Consider the following 27039-nt stretch of genomic DNA (forward strand, 5'->3'; position numbering starts at 1 on the left):
GTCCCTGTTGTTGCCATGGCCCTGGGGAATCAGTGCAGACTTCTCAGATTGGAATGAACCGGCTGCCATAGGGCTATGGTGTTTTTAATTTTGGAAGTAATTTCTTAACAAAAACTTGTAGTTTATAATGATTAAAAGTCCATAATGAGTGTTTTAAATCAGATTATTGGTCATCTATTTGGGAAATGTCAACATGAGTTCCCATGTTGGCCAACTTTAATATAGTTTAACTGAATCTATTTTACTGTTTAACTGAATTATGGATTCTGACAGCAACTCAAATCTGCAACTTTAGCCTTAAAGTGCAGTTGAGTAAAGAAATATCCCTCATACTTTCTCTTTCTACTTCTATTTTTTGTTTTGGCTTTAATTTTAATTTGGGGGCAATTATTTATTTATTTACAAAGACATTTTATGGGCCATGGCACATGTGGAGGTCAGAGGAAAGCTTGTAAGAGATGATTCTGTCATTCTACCTTGTGGCTCCCAGGTTAGAATTCAGGTCACCAGACTTGGTGGTCAGCACCTTTTCCAACAGAGCCATCTGACCAGCCCTGTTATAATGAAGATTTTTGCTCTGTTTCACCATATTAATAACTATGAAGATGAATAATTTTGATATATTGATGTGAGTATCAGATTTACTTCTCATTCACTTAAATGGTTTTACATCTCAAATTGAAGCCTATATCAAGATATGTTATATGAAAAAAGAATCTATTTCCTATTCTTTTTATTTATTCTTCTCATAAATATATCCAAACCACAGTTTTTCTCCCTCCACTTATCCCAGCCCTCCCCCGCTTTTGCCCAGATCTGCTCCTTCTCCTTTCCCTTAAGAAAAAAAGTAAACCTCCCAAAGATATCAACCAAACACAGCATAAGTTACAAGGCTAGAAGCAATTCCTTATGATGTTAAGCCTGGAAGCAGCAACCCAGTAGGACAAAACGCTCCCAAAAGCAGGCAAAAAAAGAGTCTGAGACAGCGGTTCGCGCTGTTAGGAGTCCCACAAGAACCCCAAGCTCCACAACCATGCCCACATACTCAGAGGACCTAGCTCAGACCCCTGCAGGCTCAGTGATTGCCTTGCCGCTTCAGGCTCTGAGATCCCCTATAAGCCCTGTTTAGCTGATACTGTGGGCCATGTTTCTGTGGCCCGCTCAACCCCTCTGGCTCCTGCAACCCTTCCTCCTCCTCTTCTGTGAGGTTTCCTGAACTCCAAGGAGAGGGACCTGTTGGAGATTTCTAATGTCGGTTATCTCTTCTGCATAATGTTTGACTGTGGGACTCTGTATCTGCTCCTATCTATTGTTGTAGGAAGCCTCTCTAATGAAGACTGGGGTGGGAATCAATCTATGAGTATAGAAGAATATCATTAGGAAGAATCTATTTTCATTGAAAGAAAAAATGGGAGAAAAAGAAAATAAGAGCATTTCTAACAGAAGTAAACATGAATGTAAGTAATATAGCTTAAAAAATAATCACCATGTAAGTTGATTCCATATCCTCACCATTGTGAAAAATGCTAAAATGAAAATGGAAGATTAGTGACCACTTCAAATTACTGATTTATTTCCCTTTGCGTCTACACCCGTATTTGTATGTACATGGAATTCACTGTTCCTATTGTGATGCTTTGGTTTTTAAATATTCCCAGAGTGATTTTTACATCTCTGAACTAATTAGCATTTTATTAAATGAGCAGATGGCCCATATTTTCAATTGTAAATAGTTTATGGCCTTGAACATAAGCCTATACTCAAAAAGACTCTAAGATGATTTTATATATGCTTAAAGATACTATTTTTCTAGTTATGGAATACTCTTTGTGGGACTAAAAGTCATAACTGTACTTGCAGGTATCACTCTCTGAGTCTTCATTCATTTTTGGTAGCCTTGACTTCTGTACTTAACTGTCCCAGACTTGCTGACAATTCCATGTCACCATGGTGACATCTAATTCATTCATTTCTCCTTTGAAGAAACATATGCTTAATATGAAACTTGTGTTTATTAATAAAATAAATTTTATATCCAAAATGATGAAAACAAATCTTTTTGGTAGCTTATATATTTTAAAATTATGAGGGAATTTTCCTTTTCTTATGAAATAATATCTTGTCATGATACAGTATATTTCAAATTTATGGCATGACTTTTTCTTTGAGAATTTAAAATACTTTAAATAATTTGGGCCTTGCCTGATTCCTCCAGAATTGTGGAGTATGACTGATAACTGCCTTTAGAATCTCTAATAGCTAAATTACAATTATTATGCAAAGTCCTACAATAGACAGTTATATGGATTGTTAAATGACTTTGCCTTTTTTGCAAACTATAATCATTTTCCTTTATTAGCTGAAGGATTTTATAATTTAAGGAAGATGAGAAACCTATAAGTCACGCTTTCAAATAAGGAACAAGGATATTGCAAACATTAAATTCCCCCATAAAAATGTTAAGGCATCATTAAACTAGGTTCAGATTAATACAATTCAGTCAACTCTAGATAGATATCTCCCATAATCAGCTGAAACAAAACCTAGTGATCTAAGATGTAAAATATTTTACTACAGCCAATTTATAAACCTATAAAACATACAGGTATCATTCAACCTCTTTATTAATAGTGCATGCCTTGTATTAAATCAAAACCATTTTAAGGACCCCTCCCCTTTGGTAATGCCGTCTTCAGCTGTTGGCCCTCATTATGTCACTGAGGCTCATCCACAGTGAATGACAGCATCCTTTTTTCACTAGAAGCTGCACAGGCTATTCCAGGCCCAGTGACAGAGCTTAACATCCTTTGAGATTTATAGACGTATTTTCTACCCACAGCTTATAACACTTCATAGGCTAATGTTGATGCATTTGTTTTTCTGTAGATAGAAACTTTTCTTTCATGTTGAAAATTTGAAGCTTCTTATTTTTAAAGTTTTTCGAGTCATTTTATTATTTATCATTTTATTATGGTTAACTTTAGTCCCAAGAAAATGGTACTGGTGAATCTTCAAGTTGTAGAGATGTTGACTTTGCTTGGAGGCTTTCCTATTTATTCTCATTTTCTCCAGAAAGAAAGTCATGCAGATCATGTTAACTGGATTGCTGAAGATTTTAATGAATTATCCTTTCTTGTTAGCTTACTTCCCAAGAACAGATTCTATATAATATCATCTTGTATCACAAAAGGAAGTCTGGAACTAGGTGCAAATCTTGTGGGGGTAACTCATCTTTGCTTGTCCTGAAATCAACAGAGATTCCAAATTTTGGAACTTGCAATCACCCAGGTTACTCATAAACCTACTCATAAACCACAGATTATACAGGAAATCCCTACCTGGTGCCACTGGACAGTGCAATGTGAGTTTACAAGAAATCCTTAAGGCAGGATATAAAAATGATAGAAAATGATGAAGGTCTATCTCCTCTAACATGAATTTTTATGTCATATTTTTTTTAGTTTTTTTTAATTGAAAAATAAAAAAAAAATTCTGCCTCCTCCCAGCCTCCCATTTCCCTCCCCTTCCTCCCACAGCACTCCCCCTCCCCCCACTCCTTTCCCCATCCCTCTCCAGTTGGAAGAGCAGTCAGGGTTCCCTGCACTGTGGAAAATCCAAGGACCTCCGCCCTCCATCTAGGTCTAGGAAGGTGAGCATCCAAACTGGCTAGGCTCCCACAAAGCCAGAACATGAATTAGGATCAAACCCCAGTGCCATTGTCCTTGGCTTCTCATCAGTCCTCATTGTTCGCCATGTTCAGAGAGTCCGGTTTTATCCCATGCTTTTTCAGTTCCAGTCCAGCTGGCCTTGGTGAGCTCCCAATAGATCAGCCCCACTGTCTCAGTGGGTGGGTGAACCCCTCATGGTCCCGACTTCCTTGCTCATGTTCTCCCTCCTTCTGCTCCTCATTGGGACCTTGGGAGCTTATTCCAGTGCTCCAATGTGAGTCTCTGTCTCTATCTCCATCCATCGCTCGATGAAGGTTCTATGGTGTTATGCAAGATATTCATCAGTGTGGTTATAGGATAGGGCCATTTCAGGTTCCTTATCCTCAGCTGCCCAAGGCACTAACTGGGGAAATCCCCCTGAGCACCTGGGAGTGATGTGGGAGTGTCATATATCAATCTGTTGATTTCATTGGTTAAGCAATAAAGAAACTGCATGGCCCTCATAGGTTAAAACATAGGTGGGTGGAGTAAACAGAACAGAATGCTGGGAGAAAGAAGCTGAGTCAAGGAGTCGCCATGATTCTCACACTCCAGGCAAACACACGTTAAGATGATTCCTGGTAAGCCAGCTTGTGGGCTACAGCAGATTATTAGAAATGGGCTAGTCCAGGTGCTAGAGCTAGCCTAGAAGAGGCTAGATAGAAATGGGCCAAGCGGTGTTTAAAAGAATACAGTTTCCGTGTAATTATTTCAGGGTATAACCTAGAGCTAGCCATGTGGGCGGCCGGGTGCCAGGGATGCAGCCCCACCGCTCCTACTACTACATGAGAGCCCCTCTAGGTTCAGGTCTCTTGCCTACCCTAAGCTGGATCCCTTAATTAAGATATATGCTTCCCTGCTCCCATAACCATCCTTCCTTTATCCCAACCATCCCAATTCCCCAAGTTCCCCCCATCCTCCCCTTCTCACATTTCTCTCCCCATCTCCCCATATTTTTAATTGATCACATTTACTGAGAGTCAAAACACAGACCCCTTAAGTCCAGTGGTCGGGGCTTATGGAAAAATTTTAATTTGATAACAAGAAAAGGTAGTTGTCAATGTTTTAAAGATGTCTCTGTCCAGAAAATAATCAATGAAATACTTTAGATATCAATCTAATAATTAGTAAATCATTATTTCTAAAAGAATACCATAAAAAGACTTTGAAAATATGAGACCTTGTTCTTATCATAACATTGCAGATATTGTTTGTAAATATCATTTGAAATTATTTTACTAAGATATCAGAATCTAACCAGTAAAATATTAATATTTTGTATATATTTAATTAAAATGAAAGTATCTTTTGTTTGGATTTTTTAATTATATATTACAAATAAATTTTATATAATATTTTTGAGATTTTTTTACTTTTATTTTATGTTTATATGAGTCTTTGCCTGAATATATGTTTGTATAATGTCTGCACAGGCCAGAGGAGGGTGTTGGATCCCCTAGGGAATATAGGCAGAGATAGCTGTGGTTGCTGTGGGTTGAACCCAGGTTCTCTGCAAGAACAACCAGTGCTCTTAACTCATGAGCCATCTCTGCAGACCCAAAAGTAATACCCTTAATACAGAAACTTTACTTAGACTGGTCATAAATAAAAAGTACATTGATTAAATATTAAATAATTTGGAAACTGTTTAAACATAAACATTTTCATATATTTCCAAAATAATTGTTATTATAAGACAAAAATCATCCCAAAATAACTTTATTTAGCTATAAGAAAATCTCTGACATTGAGACTATTGAAGCTGGAGAGATGGATCAACAGTAAAGAGTGTTTTTTTGCTAATGCAGAGGAACAGAGATCAGTTCCCATCTCCCATGTTCATCAACCCAGAGCCACCTACAACTCCATATCCAGGAAGACTGCTCTCTCTTCTGGCCTCCATATGTAATTGCATTCACATAATACTCATGAACAGACACACAAATGTTCAGTGGTGATATATAGTTCGTGTGTATACACAGTCAATATCGAATACATAACATCAATAGTGAGATATAAAAGATCAATAAAATTCCTAAAAATAAGTGAACAAAAAGTCCATCATTGAATTTCCTAGGAGAAATCACAAAAATAAAATTTATTTCACACACACATAGAAGTGACTACCTCTAGACAATAGAACTTTCGCTTGAAATTGGCATATATACAAACCACAGGACCTGTGTGCCATTTCCTACAACCCAGATAGAATATGGAATTCACCAGCAGAAAGAAATTATGCAATTGACAAAAATTTAATACAGTACACATCACTGTCTACATTACAGAGTAGAAGGTTAGTGTAGAACACACCAATTTCTAGACAGCAGTTGTTTTACCAGTAGGTCAAAGATCTGTTAAGAGTTAAGACTGAAAGATCGAAAAGCAAAAACAAACAAACAAAAGCAAGACATTGGAAGAATGTCCAAGGGAAAGGTATATGGCTAGATCTCGCAGAGATTTTTGCATCTCACATTCATGCCCACCAAAGTACAACTACCAAAGAAAAATCATTGTCTAATAATGAACCCATGCAGAAGACTTACATTAGATCCATAGCTACCAACCTTGCACAAAATCTAAACACAAAGTGACTCAAAGAACTCATTGTTAAACCTGAAACACTAAACTGCTAGAAGAAAGCATATATAGTACCCCAAGATATAGGTGCAGGAAAGGACTCTCTTAGCAGGACTCCCCTTGCACAGGAATTAAGGCCAACAATTAGCAAGTGGAATTTAATGAAACTAAAAAAAAAAAATTCTGCACTACTAAAGAATCATGCCAGCAATGAAGAACCTTGTAGAGTAGGAGAGAATCTTTTCCACATACCCATCTGGTAGGGGATTAACACCTAGAATATTAAAATAAATAGTGAAGCAAACAAAAGACCCAATTTATAAAACAGGCTATGTGTCTGAATTCCCAAAATAAATTAAAATGCCCCCAAAATCTCCTAAAACATTCATCATTGTAAGCAATGAGACCATTGAAAATTAAAACTACTTCAAAAGTTTGTCTCACACCAGTCAGAATGGCAAGAATCAACAAAACAGCCTACAACACATGCTGTACAGGATACGTGGAAAGAGGAACTTTCATTCAGTATTGGCAGAATTGCATACTGGTACAGCAATCTAGACATCAGTGAGGAGATCTTCTCAATAGCTAAAGTGAAATCTGCCACATAAGCCAGCTCTACCATTACTTGGCATATGGTCCAAGGAACTTGACTTCCAACTTAACAGATCAGACATGCCCATTGCCTCTCTGTTCATAATACCTAGGAAATTGAAACAACCCGAATTTCCTTTGACTGATGAACAATTAATGAAAATATAGTATATATATATATATATACATGATGGAATATTATGCAACTGTAAAGAAATAATAAGACTGTGAAATTTGTAGGTAAATAGAATTAATTGAAAAAAAATTATAGTGAAAGATGTAAGGTCAGACTTTTAAGAATCAATAGAATCTCAAGGTGTCCTTCCTAATATGATGAATTGTGGCTTATGCTGAGTGAGGATCTCATGTGTGTGGATCCTCTACTTTGAGCCACCTTGCTCCATTCTAGCTCACCATCCTATTCTCAAAAGCTTCTTCTGTCATGTTCCTACACAGTGGGAGTATGTCATTGCTTATATCTTGAGTTTTATTTCTCTGAGACCCAACCATAATTATCAACATTTTGTCAGATGCAAAGCAAATAACTGCAGAGTGAAATATAATGGATGGAGAAGTACAGCAAGGGCAGCCAGTACCGTAGATTGGAAGGTCTACCATTATCTTAGAAGAAAATGGTAGCCCACAAGATTTAATATGTTTGCATCTTATACCAAAAAAACTTATATAAAAAAGCTTCATAGTAGCAAGGCCTTCAAAGTTGTACATTTATCAGCTGTACTGGTTAATTATTGTCAATCTTGCACACTCCAAGAAGAGAAAATATCAATTACAGAATTGCCTCCATCACATTGTCCTGATTGCTGATTGGTGTAGGAGATTCCAAAAAACTATCAAAAGTACAAGGATATGAGTACAAGTGTAAGCTGGTGAACCTGAATGTATAGGAAAAGTGGTTAAGCAAGACACAGGGAGCAAGTTGGTGAGGAGCATTCATCTATCTTGTCCTGGCTTCTTTCCAAAGTAAGATAAAACCTGTAAGACAAAATAAATTCTGTCTTCCTGAAATTGCTTATAGTCATGGTTTTTATTGCAGCAATAGAAACCAAACTGGATATGTTTTATTCCCCTAGATAAACTAACCTAGATAACTTTTAATTTGCAAAGGATCTTAATGCTATCCATAAAGTTCTTTGTGAGCAATGTCTTCTGGGACTGCAGAGGCTGATCTTCACTGCTGAGCTGTGAGGTTTTGGAGTCACCTAGAAGACACACAACTGTGCAAGCCTGAGAGGGTGTTTTCCAGGAGGCCTCACTGAGTAGGAAAGACTCACCATTGATGACTAATGTCCAAGAATCAATGAAAGGAATATAAAGGAGAAAGTCAGGTAAACACAAATGTCTTAGCTTCTTGGTTGGTGATGCAGTGTGACCAGTTGCTTGATACTGCCATCATGACTTCCCTGAATTATGGACTATATCCCTTCAAATTGAAACTCAACAAAAAAATCTTCCATTAACTTGAATTCACTATACATATTTTTTTAATATTTTGCTGCTATAAGATAGTAACTAATTCATAAAACACAACTTTTTCATTATTTCCTAAACTGCAAAATATTTATTCATGAACAGCTAGCCTTACACATTCAACTCTAAATTATATTTCAAAGCAAAAATCTGTTAAATATTATGAAGTCATTTTAAAATCAATAACTTAGGCCATACAATGTATTAGTTGTATAAATATCTATTTGTTTTTCTCAAAACAATGACAGAATTTAAAAGTAAACCACACACTTTAAACTAATACTTTAATTGAACAATATGTACAGCGTTTTCTCAGCAAGGCACAGGGACAGTTCTCTACTGAAACACCAGAGTGGGTATTCACTTGTACAAGAAGTGAGCATTTATGTGGGAAGGAATATAAGCCAGATGTAACCAAAGAGACAAATTACATATTTAAAAATTCAGTCATGACTCATTTTCACTTATTTTATATATCCCCCCAAAATTTGTCTTTTAATTATATAAATCATGTTTGTTATAGAAAATGTTTGAAATCCTCTGATGGACCAAGTCCCCTGTGTTATATATCTTCTAAACAGATTTTCTTCTCTTTCCAAATACATTATTGATCAGTTTGGCCATTGATTTAGAGCCACTGGATCTCCTCTTCTCCTTGTGTTTGAAGATCATCAGAATTTCCTTGATGAGTCTGAGAAACATCACCTCCACCTCCAAGGACTGCTCTTCTGCAGACAGTTCACAGAATTGGCAGTGGAAATCTATTGCTAGCTTATGCCCTTCTTCCCAGCCAACCTCTCTCATGTGACAGAGGTCTTGCTTGTTGCCAACTAAAACCGCAGCTGGTTCCACCATCCTGAAACACAATTAGTAACTTTTTCAAGATGGTTTCAATAACTCTAGAAAGTAAGATAGGTTATATCCATAGGACAAAGAGTCAAAAATAAGTCCTATTAGGCATTATGCTTATGGCCATAGATGGTCATGTGTGTGCTTAGAGACACATATCCCCAGTGCTACAAAATCATTTTCTACATAAAAGAACAAATAACACAAACAAGGCTCTCTAAGTTTAGAACTCGGAGGACACAAGTATTCTTTATTCCAGGATAAGTATAGTAACCAGGGCTGGCTGTAATCTTCCCTACTTCATCTCTCTATGTGCTAAGCAACATAGGGAAATAGGCCTCACCACAAAACCGTAAGGTTCTACCTCACCCCAAAGTTCAGAAGCAAGGAGACAGGTGACATAGGCTAAACAATTGAAACTGTTAACCAACATAAATCTGTCATGCCCTAAACTTTTTCTGCTGGGTACAGTGTCACATCTATGCAAAAGTAACTAATTTAGTTATCTTTTACAGATGTTGTGTTAAACCCAGGAAGCAATTATCAATTAGAAGATTAGGAACTTTAAGACCCGACTCAATTGTACCATCATCCAGGACCATGTGGCAACACTCATAAGAAACTATGTAACTCCTCACATCGGCATTTGCACAAAAATGAACACTTTCAAGGGGATATGTGTAGTAATTAGGGCGTTGGGTGCCTGGCTATCTTATGCCCGAAATAACAACACACAAACTGTATTCATTTAAACACTGCTTGGCCCATTTCTATCTAGCCTCTTCTCGGCTAACTCTCGCACCTGGACTAGCCCATTTCTAATCATCTATGTAGCACCGGTCTTACCAGGAAGATTCTAGCCTACGTCCATCCTGGGTAGGAGCTTCATCGCGTGCATCTTCCCGGGAGCGGTGAGCATGGTGTCTCTCTGAGGCGTCTGCCCCCGAGACGAGAGCTGTCGAGTCTGAGCTCACTTCCTCTTCCTCCCAGCATTCTGTTCTGTTTACTCCTCCCACCTATGTTTTAACCTATGAGGGCCAGCCAAGCAGTTTTTTTTATTTTTTTAACCAATGACCTTCCTCCATTAGATATGCTAAAGCAACAAAAATAGAGAAATTAAAGAAAGAATCTCAAACAGCTAAGTGTTTCATTAATAGAGCGAAAACTCTCAGACACAATCATCTTCCTTCACTGTCCTGTGTGCCTAGACAGTTAGCAGTGAATTGCTGACCACGTTTTTATCTCGGGTAAAGCAGAAAAAGCGTATCTCCACCCTTACCATGGGTAGATGGTGGATTATTCAGTCTGTTTTTGCTGTGACATTCCGGGTAACCAGTAATGAGGAACTGGATTTCACAGGAGACCAAACATAACAAATCCAGATTTATTTAGGATTCTCAACGTTTTCATGAGAACGGAAAGGAAAGGTGGAAGTGTGAAGTATCTGCCATAGAGAGGACCATTATTTTGCTAGTGAGTGTCATGTTAACAATAGAAGCTATCTTGTAAAATCCCCATTTACTCGGGGCAAGTAACTGTTTATGTCAGCCAGGACATAAAGCATCCTCATCTGATTCTTTTTACTACGTGTGTAGCTCCTGTGGAATGGGAAGGGGAATTGTTCAGGGCTGTTAAATTTTGTAATTGAAAGTCTGTATTAAATTCTTCCTAATGATGCTCAGGGCAAGATGATGATTTACGAAAATGGAAAGGGGATGAGAATAAAATGTCTTACCTTTTACAATGAGTAGTCGGTGGCTCCCGGATTCTGCAGAGAAGGGCTTTTGCAAAAGCAAAGGAAGGCCTGTCGCTGATGTCATACATAATCACAAACCCATCTGCCCAGTGCAGCTCACTTGTGAGGGTGCACTTTGTCTTCTGCGGCTGAAAATGAACCAAGCACATTCAAGTGTAGTTGTCTCACAACAGCGTTCTATGCTTCAGTTAATTCATAGTTACCCATTTCACCTGGGGGAGAGTTCAATAAGGCTAAAGAACAATCATCTCTAAAGAACAATAACTTCTAAGGTGTACTTTCGGAGTTTCTTTCTTATCATTGTCTTTCTTAAACTAAAACAAAAGCCTATCATAGTTATTTTTATCTCACTTTACAACTTTCTTTAAAAAATATTTTTCTAAAAATTTGATAAGATGCCTTTTAAATTAATATTCACACATCTGTCTTGAATAAAGCATAGCATCTATGCTAATTAGCAGACATCTATTTTTATTTGTGTGTGTGTTTGGGTTGTACACAAGTATGTTCACGTGTGAGTGTCATCACATCCTAAGCGTGGCAAACATGTAGAGGTCAGTCAAGAACCTCAGGTATTGGTTCTTCCCCTTTCACCTTGCTTGAGACAGAGCTTTTGTTCTGGACAACAGGCTGTTCTGTGCACAGACTTCCTGTCTTCTTCCATCGCAGCACAGGAGTGTCAGAATTACACAAGTCTGCTTCAGTGCCTCGCTCTACGTGGATTCTACAAATCCAAACTCAGGCCCTAATGATTGCATGGCAAGCGCTTTACCTACTGAGCTACCTCCCCAACCTGGAATATCTGTTTATTTGCAATAGTAGATTCAACTCCATGAAAGGGAAAAAATTATGAGTTTATCTAAAAAGATTTATAGGATAATTTAGGGTAAAATAGCTAAAACAAATCAATAACTTCTTTGGAAATGTTAGAAAGCTGACCATTTATTTATCATGTTTATGATGAGAAGATAGAGATTATAATTGAAAGATTATTTTGATGTTTTAGTATATTGGCTAGATAAACAAATTTATATTCAAAATTTGTCTTATGTACGCTCTACTGAAATCCGGTTACAAACGTAGACAATTTAGCGAAAATATAAACTGAATGGACAAGACGTTCTTAATTTCTGACCCCTACACTATGAACTCACAGGAATATGTATGACCACTGCTAGGAGGAGGAAATCTACAGAGACAGCTGAAGCTAGCTCGTGGAAACTCAGCAACTCTAGACCGACATCTGTGGAGCCTCCATGGGACCTAATTAGGCCCTCCATATGTGGGAGACAGTGGTAAAACTTGGACTATCCAAGGGGCACTTGGCAGTAGGACAAGGATCTAACCCTGGTGCATGAGCTACCTTATTGGAGCCTATTCCCTATGGTAAAATGTCTTGCTTGTTCTTAGTGCAGGGGAAGGATTTTGGTCTTAATGTGCCAGACTTTGTTTACTTCCCAAGGGAGTCCATACACTTGGTGAGGACTGGATGGGAGTAACCTGGCAGGGGAGGCAAGGGTGGGGGTAGGAGAACAGGGAATGTTAAATGAAATTTAAAAAGTAAGTTAAAATAAAAAAAAATTAGGAAGATTTCTTTTAATGGGCTGGCAAGATGGCTCAATAGCTAAGAGTACTTACTGCTCATGCAGAAGGTTCAAGTTCAGTTCCTAATACCACATGGTCATTCACAACCATCTGTGATTCCAATACTAGGTTATATATGTCTTCTTCTTGTCTTTCTGGGCGCTTCATGCCCATGGTACACATACTGATAAATCACACGCAGGCAAAACACTCATATACATGAAATAAAATCTGAAATATTGTTATTAAGACTACTTTCAGGGCTCACTTTTATTGTGCATTAAAGGTATTTTTCTATGCTAACTTTTAACTGATATTTATAGGAATCTCAATAATACAATTTACACTAAAAGAAATGTCAACATTTTGATAACTAAAATTGAGAAGACATTTTATTTTAGTGTTGGCATTATTTTGCATATTCATTTCCACTACTCTTTAAATTATGCTTGAAGAAAAATAAACCAAAGAGGTGTTTTGTTTGACTTACTTGAAAACATGGGTCATATATTTCCAGATTCAATGCTTTCCCTTCCAAACACAACTGCTTATTGTAGATAGATTCTGAAAAAAAATATATATGTGCTCTTTGTCATTATGGGAAAACTTCAGAATAAACGCCCGTTAGCAGCTGGCCTTGGTCTGCCAAATTCAGCAAGTGATATTTTTGGGCTATTTCTACTGAAGATTTATCACTCTGTCTGTGTGTGTGTTGTCTATGAGTGTGGCTCGTGCCTCCAGAGAAAGAAGAGAACAATGGGTCACTTGGAACCCAAGTTACAGATGATTATTTCCTACCATGTGGGTGCTGGACCAAACCCAGGTCTTCTGCAAGAATAGCATGCTTTTAACTGCCAAGTCATCTCCAGACTTGCAGCAGTCATATTTTCACAGAATAGTAGAATATCTTTTGCTCAGGGTTGGTGAGGAAACCATGAATATTTTGTGCTGATTCCTTAACTTAATTGTGTCTACTCATTTGTTTATCCTCCTATGGTATAATACAGGTACTTCTACCAAAGACTCATTCATACCCTCTCAACCCATTAAAATGTCCTCTCATCCATGAATAAACAAATCATCAGAAATTGTTATGTCTCCTCTACCATGAATTTCTTTATTGTTTATTACTTTTATTGATTGATTAATGAGTGTGGGGTGTGTGTGTGTGTGTGTGTGTGTGTGTGTGTGTGTGTGTGTAAGCTGTGTGTAAGCTGTGTGGAAACCAGAAGGCAAATTCCTTCCGTGGCATGAATTTAGGGTTGAAAGTTGAGTCTTCAGGCTTGGCATAAAGCACCTTATACATGAGCCATCTCACATTTTAGTAAGTACTCATTATCGTCACCTTATAAACATGTGAAAACGGTTTAAGTTCAATACATTTATACTCACCTTCAATCTTGAACACCTCATTAGTTGCACCACTATATTTGATCACTGACAAAATCCCAAATATTTCCTTCATGTGATATTCACACAGCATATTCTATTTCTGTTTTAATTTTCTTTACTTATTGTCATGTTTCTTAAGCTTTTTTTTTTTTTGTAACTCAAACTTCACCGTTTCCCCACACTCCACATTTGGATGCAGTTTATACTCACTGTCTTATACCATTTGTCATGGATCAGAGCCCTGTATATTATGTATATCTCTCTCCTTCTGTCCACTATCGACCAACTTGGATATTACTCTACTTTGTCAGTAGCTTGTCACATGCAAACTTTGAAATTTATTCCTCCTACCACCTGGGATGTAATTCCTTACATATCTTCTTCAGCAAGTCTCTGCTCTACCGATACCTTTTTAAAAAAGTTTTGCCCTCTTATCATTTGTTTTTACTTTTGTTTTAAGGCAGTGTGCCTCTACATAGTCTAGGCTGTCCTGGGGATTGAATAAGCCCCCGTGGCTCTGCTCCCCAAGTATTGGTACTGAAAACAACCGTTTCTGCCATTTGACTCTTGCAAAATATAATACTTACCAAATTCATGCTTGTCTCTGGTTTTATTTATTTTTATAGCATTTATCATCAAATTACATAATTTTTGGCTTGGGTTGATAAGTCATTCTTTAATATTACAAATTCTATGATAAATTAAACACTTATTCTTTTGTGCTCTGACATACCCCATTACTATAGAAAATATATGGACTATAACAGTTATTCAATGAATATTCTTTGATGAATGAATATGAGCTTTCTTTCATTAATGAATGGATAGATAATTTCTCTAACCCTTCCTCCAGCTCTATTTCTCCACAAATTAACACACTAACACAAAAACTTGACTAACTCTGAAAATTGTTCTGTAACCCATAATAGGAAGTAATAAAAGGAGCTAGAGGAATTTCTCAGTGCTTTGTGCAGAAGTCCTATGTTCATTTCTTAGCACCATAGATCGAAACTTTCTGTAACTCCAGTTCTTAGAATCTGATGCCCTCTTCTTAACTCCCAAGGTACCTTTGTGTTTATGTCCCACATGAACTCAGAGACACATATATGCACATAAAATAAAGTCAATAAATCTCTATTTTACAAAACAAGCAGACATTTGATGAATGAATGTTTTCTGAGAGGATGAAGACTGACTTTTAAATCCATACAAATAGAACATTTGTCATAGTTTCATCAGACATCAGATTTTGTTTACAGAGGTGTTTTCTTTTGTTTTCTAAACTTCTCACATTTACTATTTGCCCTGAATATAAACTTTCCCAGACAGTTTAAAACACTTTCTCTCAAATCTCACAGCACTGGTAAGAGCTGTCATCTCTAACTGTTTTTAGAGTGTTTTAATTTCCCCTTCTATCCTTCCTTGACAAGATGAAGTTGCTTTTGCTAGCCTGTTTCCATAGCGTTGGAGACCTTTGGGTCACATGCTTATATTTTCAAAATGTCTTCAGGTCTTATATTATACACGGAGATGTCACAGCTGGGAACGTGTAAACATTTCATTTGTTTATTTAACTGCATTGTAGAAAGGATTAAGGTGAAGGTTTCATTGTTGGCGCCTTTAGAGACTGCATTATCTTGTTTGCATTAAGTCTCTTTTCTGTTCAGGGAAAACTTTCTCAGCCAGGCATCTTGGCTTGTATATTATGTTGACCCCTGTGCCTGAGATTTTTGCTCCTTGAAATGAAACAGAAATTTCTGTTTTTCTGCAGCTTTCTTTCTGTAGGCAGTTTTCAAACACTTGTTTTAAAATGTTCACAATGTCAAACGAGTGGAAATACTGTGCCGCACACACACAGAAAGCCACGTGACACAAATCTTTAAAACCATTTTTAGCAATATGCGGATAATGCCCTCTCAAGAACAAATGTTTTCTGTGACTCTCAAAGAAAAAAATTATGATCTCTTTAACATTAAATAAGTAATATTGAAGAAAAATGACCCCATTACATTTCCTAGTGTTCTGCTATTGTTGATTTAAAAAATAAAAAAAAAAACCTCAGGTCTTTGATCAGATAAGATATAAATTCCATTATTTTGATCAATCTCTTAGCAAAAGGTATACTTAAGGGTCTAACAAAATTTCTTCATTTTATTCTGTGGTATCCCCTATATCCTAAGATAAAAGTAAACAGAGTCAAAACTGAGTCAGATTTAGTAAAATGACTTTAGGATTATATTGGCAACTTTTGTATAATTTCTCTAAAATTTATAGAAACAGCCTAGGTAACAATATGACGTTTAATTAATGTGTCATTCTTTTATTTTTACACCTTTTTTACAAGCATCATTTCATGGGTGTTTTTTCTGTGGATACTGTGAATACTAATCCTTTAGTATTTCACTAATCTTTTTGCTGTGAATATTAATCGTTTAACAGATGTTAATTACCAAAACCTTTTTGCACTTCCCAAAAAATGCATGACCATGCTTTGGAGCATTGGAGAAAGATAACTACAAACTTACTTTTCTTTTAGTTTTAGGCTTTGAAAACCCCCGACTTTCTAATTCATCATATTAGGTAATCTTGATGATGAATACATTCCACTCAAATACTTACTTTGGTATTTAAAACTAGAGTCTTTAAATTAAAACATTTTAATGAAGGTAAAAATAGCAGATTCTGTCAATGTGCCTCTCTGTTCTTAATTAAGATAAAGTGTGATATTGAAGCATTAAGTAGGGTAGAAGTGTACAGCAGCAACTTACCAAGATTCGAAGCATATTCTCCAATGAACCTTTTGGTAAGAAACCTTACAGTAAGTGCTGTTAAATGAATAGACAAAATTTAGGCTTGTTTTATTTTATAATACTGATATTCAGTTAGGTCCATCAACTTGATTTTCACTCAGTAACCAGCAGGCCTTAGATAAGAGCTTAAGACTTCACTGAATTCTGGCCTAAAAGCTGTGGAAAACCATGATTATGTAAATGGAAATATGTGATCTTACGTGTTATACAGGTAAATTGTTACAAAAGTCGTCAAACATGTACACTGCCTTACCTTCTAAAGTCCAAATATAAAACGCATTATATTTGAAATCCAAAGCTCTTCCGACCCTTATTTTCCCTATTAATTAAATCTTGTTCAAAGGCTCTATGTGTAGGAAGGATGGAGGCTGTGTCCAGCAGGTGCAGTTTGTAAGGGATACAGAGAGTTAGTGCCCTGGAAATAGTTTAAGACTCAGTTTATTGCCTTTCTAAAACAGCCAAGTCCGCTAGTTACTCGGCTCTTATTGGTAGGCTGTTATTCATTGGTGGAAATCTTACTGCCGATATATTGTGCAGCAGAATCAAATAAAGCAAGCAGAAGAGAGTAGCACATTCCAGAATTAGGGCCTTTTGTGCTAGGTTCCAGGGTGTCCACACAGCCGTGTCTCCAGACAGTCGCGGCCCTTTTGTGGTGCTGCCAATAAAAAATACACTCCATACTTCATTCAACTCTGCCCACCTTACCCTCACATCTGGATAATTCACTACTGGTGGGTTCGCAGGCAAGAGTACTGGGGTAAGAGGCAGGAAAGTGATAAAATGGCCTCTTGCTGGTCTTTAGAATTTTAAACATTGATAGAAAAAGATACAGATTCATATTTTTAGCAAATGCATTGGCTCACCTCCTAAAATAGCTCATAACTCAGCAGTAACTTGCCTGAAAGATTGAAAAATCACACAAAAAATTATACAAATTATTTCACAGACTGAATTTATTATAACTTCTTATATAATATATGGCTATTGTTTAACGCCCTAGTTTGTCTCTCTTGTCATGCTAGACAAGACAGTAAAACTCACCTGATTTCCCTGTGCCTTTACCACCCAAGACAGTAAGCTTGACATCACTCATCTTGAGTAACTGGTTCAGTTTTGGAACCCTACTGACAAGAGCTAAGCATATGCTGTTGATTTTTTTTTTAAATCTCCCTTTTATGGATGTCCTTGTTTTTCCAAGGGCAACTTCACCATATATTTCTACAATCTAATAATAACTTGAAAAATGTTTGCCTTTAGTACATTTCAACTGATCCTCTCAAATATTGGACCAATATTTGGACACTGAGATTTATGAACCTAGCAGTAATATATTTTTAACAGAAGTCTAGTTCATAATCCTCTAGAGAATCAAGAAAAATGTCCTATTTTTATTTAGAGAAATTCTAGAGAGTTTGTGTAAATACCCATTTAAATTTACTCTGATGCCATAAATTTTGCTTTTTATTTAATTATTTAAGAGGATTTTATATAAGTATCCATGATGTTGTGATCAAAGTCTCCCACAGTCCCTCCCCTCCAAATCTTCCCAGCTTACCTCCACCAGAACTCTTTTCTTGGCTGATGTACTTTAAAAAAATTAAATTAGTCCTATTTGTATTGTCTGTAAGTTCATGGATATAGGGCTATCAATTAGAGTGTAGACAACCTTCCCCTGCAGTCAATAGTTGCCAAAATCTCCTTAACTAGAAGTAGGTTCCAAAACCCCGTTCATCAACCATGATACGGTTTTGAATGGCTTGATTTTGTGTAGATCTTGTGTATTTGGTCAAAACTGCTATGAGGCTATGTGTGCAAAGAGTTCATCATGTGTAGAAAATGACTTCCCGTGTTCTTCTCCAACCTCTAGCTCTTATAATATTTATATACTCTTTCTTCTATGATGGTATCTGAGTCGTGAGTGGAGGCATGTGCTGTAGATGTCCCCATTAAGGGGTGAGCCCTTCATAGTTTCTTAGTCTCCTCTGATTGAACAAGTTTGAGTCTCTTTATTAAAGCATCATCTATTGGGAAATGAAGCCAAGAAAGGAAATCAAAGATAGATGAGTGCAGGTTAATGGCAACGCCAATGCACATCTAGGTCATATATGCTAATCACATGTGATCCTTGAGCTGAAAACCACTTATACCACCCTGCAACTTTCTGAAGCCACCTTTAATGAGTAATTTTTTTCATTTAAAAATATGATTGCCAATGGATAGCAAATCTACTTATCATTGGAAAAGTAATAAAGAGAATCTGTCCTATTTCTTTCCATACTTCTTTAGAAATAGGAAAATACTTCAAAAGCAAAACAACTGGAGGTGGCATTGTGTGTAATTCACTGGGTAGTCAGTGCGAGGGAAATGTAAGATAAATGATGGCCATTCCTCCTCCTTTAACAGTTCCCCCAGTGTGAAGTCTAGTCTTCACCATAAATTTGACTGTATTCAGAATTACCATGGGAACACATCTTTTTAAGAATGTTTCCAAAAAGATTTAGTTGAGTAGAGAAACCCCACCATGTATATGGGTGACACCATCCCATGGACGGACATCTGAGAATGAATCAAAGGAGGAAAGTGAGATGAGGACCAATATTCATCTCTTTCTCTCTCTCTCTGCTTCCTCACTGGGAATGTGATGTGATCAGCTACATCACACTTCTCTATCAACCGAAGTTGTGCCCTAAAACCGGGAGACAGAATGAGCCCTTCCTTTCTTACTTAACTTCAGTCAGGCATTTTGTTACATCAGTAAGGTGCCTGTCTATTACTTTCTTTTTATCTATCACTGTTAGATAATTAAAAACAATACAAGTTTCATTTCCAGGACCTATACCCAGTGACTCACAGACACTTCAACTCCACTTTCAGGATTCTGATGCTTTCTTCTGGCCTTTGCAGGTACCTATACATATACACACACAGAGAGAAAGAGGGGGGAGGGAAGGATGGAGAGCGGGAGGGAGGGAGGGAGGGAGGGAGGGGGAGGACAAGGGAGAGGGGGAGGGGGAAGAGGAGGAGGAGAAGGAGAAGGAGGAGGGAAGAAGAAGAAGAAGAAGAAGAAGAAGAAGAAGAAGAAGAAGAAGAAGAAGAAGAATGTATAAAATTACCAGTTACCTCTGGATGTTTTTATTTTATATTTTATATTATATAATATAATATTTATAATTGAAGAGTGATCTTTTTAAAATAAATGGTCATTTGATTTTATAAAGCATAACTTCTCAAAAAGCTCACAGAGTTGGACAACTTATGGAAGGTCAGGAATTTGCATGTTGTATGAGAATTTGGTAGAGTTTGAGGGTGAGATTTAGATGTGGGCAAGTAAGAATATTTGATCTCTGTGCACTGCCTTTTTTCTGTAGCAGGGCCCTCACTGCAGTGTTTTAGAACATAGCACAGGGAACAACCCAGGCTGGAGACAAGAGGCAACTGCTACACAATCACAAATCCCAGAAAAATCTTTGCCAAACAAATGAAAGGCGGATGCTTACCTAACCAGATCATCGCAACAATGGCTGCTAAAATATGACTTCTATTAGCACATAATACAGCTATTGTTGGCAAATATTATTATCTTGCTAATTAAATTACAGCCTCACTCACATCTTACATGACCATCCCCTTGCTGTCTGTTACATCAGTGTTCCCATAAATACTTCTTTTCTGTGGATGTGACTATTTTTATCTGAACAAGTATGTGAAAGAGCCTGTTGCATAATAAAGTTATTTCCCAGAGTTTTTGGTCTGAAAAGACTATTGTGGGAGTCTGGATCTATTCATGGTCTTGCGGTCTTATGAAAGCCTGCTTTAAATTACATAAATCATTCTGAATACTGGAAAAAACCCACTTTCACAGCGTGTTTGAATTCTGGGCTCTCTCTCTTCTTTTCCTTTCTTTTGCCTCTTCACTTAATTCCCACTCTTTCCTCCCTTCCTTCCCCTTTCCCTCCATCCCCTTGCTTCCCTTTGATATGTAGTGGCTCCTCTTTATCAGCAACAATGTACAGTTCCTGCTCCTCCTCTTGTGTTCCTTCTGTCGCTGTCCGAGTCCCCACTTAGTCTGCTAGACATGTTTGTTTTATACTTGTAATTTTTAGTCTTGGTAGTTTTTATTATATTATCACTTTAAAACTTAAGTCAAATGCGCACTGTTTATGTTTAAATTTCCCATTTTGGTTTGTAAGGAAAATTCCCCAAGGCCTCCTTTTCATTTTTCTCTCAGACTAAGTCCACCTTTTTGGATGAGATATACTTAAAACATATTGTTCGTAGTGGTAGAGGCCTATAATTCCAGATAGTTGTCATGCTAAAGCAAGAGGATCATGGTGAGATCAAGGCCAACCAGGGCAAGTCGGTGAGATTATATCTTTGGGGGAAAAAAAAAAAGAGGTCTTGAGAAGTAGCTGAGTGGTATAATGCTGACTCAGCATGACTGAGACTCTAGTGTCAATCTCAAGTACACACCGCAATATTAATATTGATAATAAATTTATGATATATGTATTGCATATTACTTTATTTTAAGAATGTTTTCTTTTCTATTGCTCTTGTAGTGGAATATAGTATATACTAGCTTCAGTTTAGAGAAACTCTCCTTTGTGATACCCTCTGCAGATTTACAACTAGCTGTACAGAATCCCCATCATAATTGACTTCCCCTTTATAGACTTGTATAAAACTATATTACATTCCAATAAACCATGCTGTATGTGGTTTCACTGTATACCATATATCTTCCAGTTACACAGAATCACACATCCTACAGGAAGAGTCAACAAGATGAGGATATTAATATCATTTCAGAGTAATCTAGAAACCTAGATGACATGGTTACTAAACTTGACCTGTGAAAGTTCCGCTTTCACAATCCTACCTACTTCGTGAACATCTTTTGCAGAAGAGTCTTTCATTTGCATATGCTATTCCAAAGGACCGTTTTATTCAATATATAATGCTAGTAATTAACTCAATTATGTGGGACTATTTTTCAGTTTTTTACAAAAGGAAAATGATGAATATATCACCAATTTTCAAAAGATTTCAAAGCATGCCTGAGACTAAATAATTGAATGGCTTTGCTAATTTTTCTCAGCATGTATTCCTATAATTGCTATTATCTTTTCAAGGTAATGATCCTGTATTTATTTTACTTTTAAATTATTCCTGAGATGTTTATTGTCATAGGTCTTAGTTTTCTTCTACCCTTATAAAACTGAAACATGATAGGAAGCGGTAATTATAACCCAGCTGGTCACCCTTTTTGCCTTCTCAAGATAATTTGCGCCAGGTTTTCTGTGAACACTTAGAGGTTTTCTTTGCAGCTAATTTAGTTTTCCTCAAAAGAAAGATAAAACTTTTATTAGCTTTTTATTCACTCATTCATTTATTCATCAATTTGTTCATTTTTTTTCCATGTTACCAGGGACCAAACACAGGGTCTCAGGTATGATAGCAAGCATGCTACCATTAAGTCATATCCTAGCCCTAATAAGTTTCTTTTTAATTTTTTTCTATCTTTTGAGAATTTCATACATGAAGATAATGAAATGCAATCATATGAAGCATTAAATGCCATCCAACTTCCTCAGACTCCTCCAATATACCTCACTCAATAGTTGATGTCTTTTATTTTTTTAAGATCCACTTTAGTTAGTGCTGCCTATGTGGCTGGGTGGTAGGTCCATTCACAGGAGCATGGGAATTTACCAGGGGCCATATCTCCAGGAGAAAATGATTCTCCCTCCCCTAGCAGCTATCAACTGCCAAAAGTTCCCCGGTAAAGGGCAGGGCCAGGGGATCATTTACCCATCGATGCCATGACTGATTTTGGCTGGCTCGTGCAGGTCTTATGCAGGTGACAACTGATATTGTGAGCTCATGATTACCAATAGGCAAGTTATGCTCAGAACACAGCATTTCGTGTGTGTGTGTGTGTGTGTGTGTGTGTGTGTGTGTGTGTGTGTGTTCATACAATGGTGTGAGTGTGGACATCAGAGAAAAGCTTTCTATGTGGAAAATTAACTTCTATGTACTTTGGGAAAACTCTCTTGCTCTTTGCTGATCACACCAGGCAACGTGGCCCGAAGGCTTCTGGGAATTCTTAGTCTCTCTTTCGCATCTCACCCAAGGATTGCGGAGATAACAGTTGCATTTGAGTTCTTGGAGTCCGAACTCAGGCCCTCGTACTTGTCTCCCATGCTTTATAGCAAGTATTTCATCCACTGAGACATCTCCCCAGCCCTGGCTTCTTGATCAATTCTACGTCATCAGTAGTACAGCAAGATGAAGGGGCAATGATCTTTAAAGATGGCTGATTTCTCTACCACAGCTTCACTAAGAGGGGGCTGAGGAAGCAACACATGATTAATGCCACAGAGAACAAGATTTGCAGAAAATCTTCTGAAATGTAGTTTCCAAAGGGTTGGCAATTGCTGGAGAAATGACTTAGCAGTTTAGAGCACCGGTTGCTCTTCCAGAATACCTGGGTTTTATTCCTAGCACCCACATGGCAGTTCACAATTATCTGTAACTCCAGGAATCTAATACCCTATTCTGGCCTCCAAGTCTATTGCATGCATGTGGTACACAGCTATACACTCGGTCAAAGCACCCATACATATAAAATAAAAATAACTAAATCCTTAGAAAATAAAGAATGGCCAGCACAAATGTGATAAGACATTCTTTCCAGCTTATTTCAATGCCTTTCAGATGTGTATTAAAATTAAGTTTTCATGTATTTCCTTTTTATTTGAACATTTTAAAGATATGGTTTTATGTATCCCACACTGCCCCGGAACACACAATGTACCCAAGAGTGTTTTGAATCCCTGATCCTCCTGTCTCTACTTCCTAAGCCACTACACCCAACTTAAAATTAGAAGCCTTAGAAACTTTGACATCAGATGTCCCTTCATAAGGCCCATGTGTTAAAGGTTTAATCCATGGTCTCCCAAGAGTGCTACAGACTTCAGGCTGGGGTCTGAGATTTTAACACAGATGTCTTTGTGAAACTCTACCTGAAGCCTGGCAGGTGGAGAGCACAGACACAGAAACACAATCAGCATTCCTGAACTCTGGCATGATAACTGTACTATGGGATTTTATGAACCTGTGTGTGTGTGTGTGTGTGTGTGTGTGTGTGTGTGTGTGTGTGCCTGTCTCTGCTTATGTTTTATTTCTGTATCTCTCTCCTTCTCTCTATGTATGTATATAAATAATTTTATATATGCAAAGATTTTATACAAAGGGCTATGCACATAGATGTAAGAATAGAGACATAGATGACAGTTGTATACATGGAGACACCTCAGGTTTTCTAGAGAACCCTAAAATGTATAGTTTCAAAAAATACTTCTTTTTCTCTGATAGACTAGTTAAAAATGCAATTTTCTCAAGGTTATACTGGGTAATTGTTGAAGCCAGAAGGACTAAGAACCTGGAAACTGAGCCATTCCGAGCTAGCAAAAGGGAACTTAGCACAGACCTCTCATGTTCTTTTTCATTGTTTCTTTGGGGTAACGGGATTAGTAGCTGTTGCTTTTGTTTTAATTTATGACTGGAGACAGGTCTCACTCTGTAACCCAGGCTGGCCATACTTCATCTTGTAGACCTGACTATCCACAGACTCACAGTGCTCCTCTGTCCTAGTGTCCTGGTGTCTTGTGTGCTAAAGTACAGGCCTGAACTACCACATACCTTCTTGCTTTCACATAAAATGTATTTTTCCATCTTCAATATTTTTTATTATATGCAAAATTCTGATCATTGAGTGGAATGTACTATTTCTATGAGCTTCTGTTTATACATCTATGTTTAGCTTTTAACCTTTTTATTGCATCTTTATTGCTATTTTTTCAAAACAATAATCCATTAGAAACCTCTTTATATTCTAAAATAGGAGTCCATAGCTATTTTTTCAGATCAACTAATTTCCATACTAGGTACAAATTAAATTGTCTGGTTAGCTTCATTCCAAGTATTTTCTTCATTGGCTTTGATACTCGTTGTACAAGGAGATTTTGTAACACTTCTGTTAATTCAATGTTACAAATAAAATTTTGCATATAAGCTCATGATATTCATGATATTTCAAACACAGTGACTAAAGGAAGCAATACACACAACACCCTTATTTTCTCACAGTTTTTGTTTTTGTTTTTTAAGAAATTCAGGCAAAACCAGTCTATTGTAAGGAGGCTGCTTATTCGTTTCCTTGGCTGCCCAGACTCCCAAAATAACCACACAGAAACTGTATTAATTAAGTCACTGCTTGGCCATTATTTAAGCATATTTTTAGCTAGCTCTTACATCTAAAACTAACCCATCTCCATTATTTTATATTTTACCACGAGGCTTGTGGCCTACAGGCAAGGTTTCAGCATGTCTATTTCTGGCAGTGGCTTCATGGCTTCTCCTTGACTCCGTCTCCTTTCTCCCAGCATTCAGTTTAGTTTTCCCTGCCTAGCTCTGTTCTACCTTATCACAGGGCCAAAACAACTTCTTCATTAACCAATGGTATTCACAGCATACAGAGGGGAATCCCACATCAACAGTCTGCAGCTCATGAGTTGAATACAACCGTGGTTCATCATAGATCGAATGGTAAAAATAGCCACTGCCAGTCCTACTATAGAGTTAGGAATCCAGAGAACTTTCCTGTTCTTAATGAGGAACAGCTTACTGTTTTAGCCTACCATGGATATTAGAAGAGATAGAGAGAGAAAGAGAGAGAGAGAGAGAGAGAGAGAGAGAGAGAGAGAAAGAAGGGGGGATAAATATTTGTCATGGGCAGAGCCTGTTCGGTAAGTAACGTAGAACACTCTCAAATAAGAGAAGTCAGAATTCCATCCAGAAATTCACAGGGCTTGGGACCTGGGTTCAGTTCTGAGCACTAACACTGTGTGGCTCACACTCACCAGTAGCTCCATGTAACTCCAACATATCCTACTCCATTAGCCTCCATGTGTACCTGAACTCATATGTACATATATACCCATACAGACATGAACATAATTAAAAATGAATTACAATCTTTTCAACAAAAAAGAATTCCAGCTACAGTTTCCTTCTTGTTTTTGTTGGTTTGGATGAGCTGCCAGGGTTCATATATTTGAATGCCTGATTCTCAGTTATTGAAACTGTTTGGGAAGAACTAAGAGTACTGCATTGCTGGAAGAGATATTTTGCTGGGACAGGCTTTCAAGTTTCAAAAGCCCACATTGTGGTGATATTTTGTTTGTGATCTAACAAATAAAGCTTACCTGAAGATCAGAAAATCAAAGTAGCCAAGCCACTAGAGAGTTTTTATCTCTATCAAGGCTCAGTCCAAAGGGGCGATACTGTCTTCAGCGTAGACTGGGATTAAAGCATGCATCACCATTACCAGTCCTCTGTAGCTAGCTAGTGTGGTTGCTGTGTGCCACCACTGCCCAGTCTGAAATTACCTGGCATGAGTGAAAAGAAAACACAGAACATGCAACAAACCTGCCTAGGAGTTTATTAGAGCAGGCGTGTACAGGCCTGGGGAAGTCAGTGTTCAGAGAAAGAGAGAGAGAGAGAGAGAGAGAGAGAGAGAGAGAGAGAGAGAGAGAGAGGTGGGGGGCTCATCTAGCCTTTTAAAAAGTGCCTAGTGCATGGGCACAGAGTGTCGACCTGACTACATCTTTGCAGATGACAGGTCTCATGCATGCACACAATGACTTAGCTAAGTCATATGGATGATGTAACCAAGCAAGCATGTGCATGGGTCATGCGAGGCCCTGAGGCCATTAGGCACTTCTGCCTGAGTGCTTGTCTGCACATGCATAGCCCTAGAACCCAGAAGTATCAGTCCCATTGTGGCTAAAATCATAACATTCCACCATTTTGTTTATTATAAAAATTTGGGGAGATTCGGGTAATGGGTGGGAATGGGGCATTGTAAGGTTTCTCGTGACTGGTTCCTGCTGATTTTGTGGGTGTCAAAGAGTTGAGATGCTTGACCACATCTTGGGGTGGGTGGCTGATTACTTTTGTGGTTTTTTTTTCCTGGTTCTGTGGAACTGGATGGCTGGCAGCTTGGACCTCACAAGATCCTGGAAAGGCAAAAAATTATGTCTGAAAAAATTTTTAGATCCTGGTGATTAAGGGAGGAGAGTCCCAAGATGGAAGATAAAAGTTTTTGGGGGGGCAGGTGGAGGAGGAAATTTCTCAGGGATTCCCAAGACCAGGAATTATAAGGGAAGAATTAAATAATACTTATTTTGGGCAAGTCTATTCTGTTTAGATAGGT

At 37.6% G+C, this 27039-nt stretch overlaps 1 protein-coding gene across 1 annotated transcript; it reads right to left on the minus strand.

Annotated features, from left to right (window-relative positions):
• Positions 1 to 8942: 8942 nt before the first annotated feature.
• Rergl (RERG like) lies at positions 8943 to 17853 on the minus strand. The gene is made up of 5 exons (XM_041678784.1): positions 17802 to 17853; positions 16719 to 16775; positions 13049 to 13122; positions 10954 to 11102; positions 8943 to 9225 (listed from the first exon to the last, which is right to left on the minus strand). Exons 1-5 carry the CDS (start codon positions 17851 to 17853, stop codon positions 8943 to 8945), a joined length of 615 nt encoding a protein of 204 aa, XP_041534718.1.
• Positions 17854 to 27039: the final 9186 nt, after the last annotated feature.

This window comes from Microtus oregoni, unplaced genomic scaffold (assembly GCF_018167655.1).
Source record: "Microtus oregoni isolate MIOR12 unplaced genomic scaffold, Mior012 000002F_ref0000024, whole genome shotgun sequence".
NCBI lineage: Eukaryota > Metazoa > Chordata > Mammalia > Rodentia > Cricetidae > Microtus > Microtus oregoni.

Excerpts from the sequence above, each read along its gene's own strand:
- Rergl (XM_041678784.1), bottom strand. The coding sequence starts at position 17,853 with ATGAGTGATGTCAAGCTTACTGTCTTGGGTGGTAAAGGCACAGGGAAA. Across the intron at positions 16,776-17,801 it reads TAAAGGCACAGGGAAATCAG|CACTTACTGTAAGGTTTCTT; the intron begins GTGAGTTTTACT and ends TTCATTTAACAG. Across the intron at positions 11,103-13,048 it reads TATATGACCCATGTTTTCAA|CCGCAGAAGACAAAGTGCAC; the intron begins GTAAGTCAAACA and ends GTTCATTTTCAG.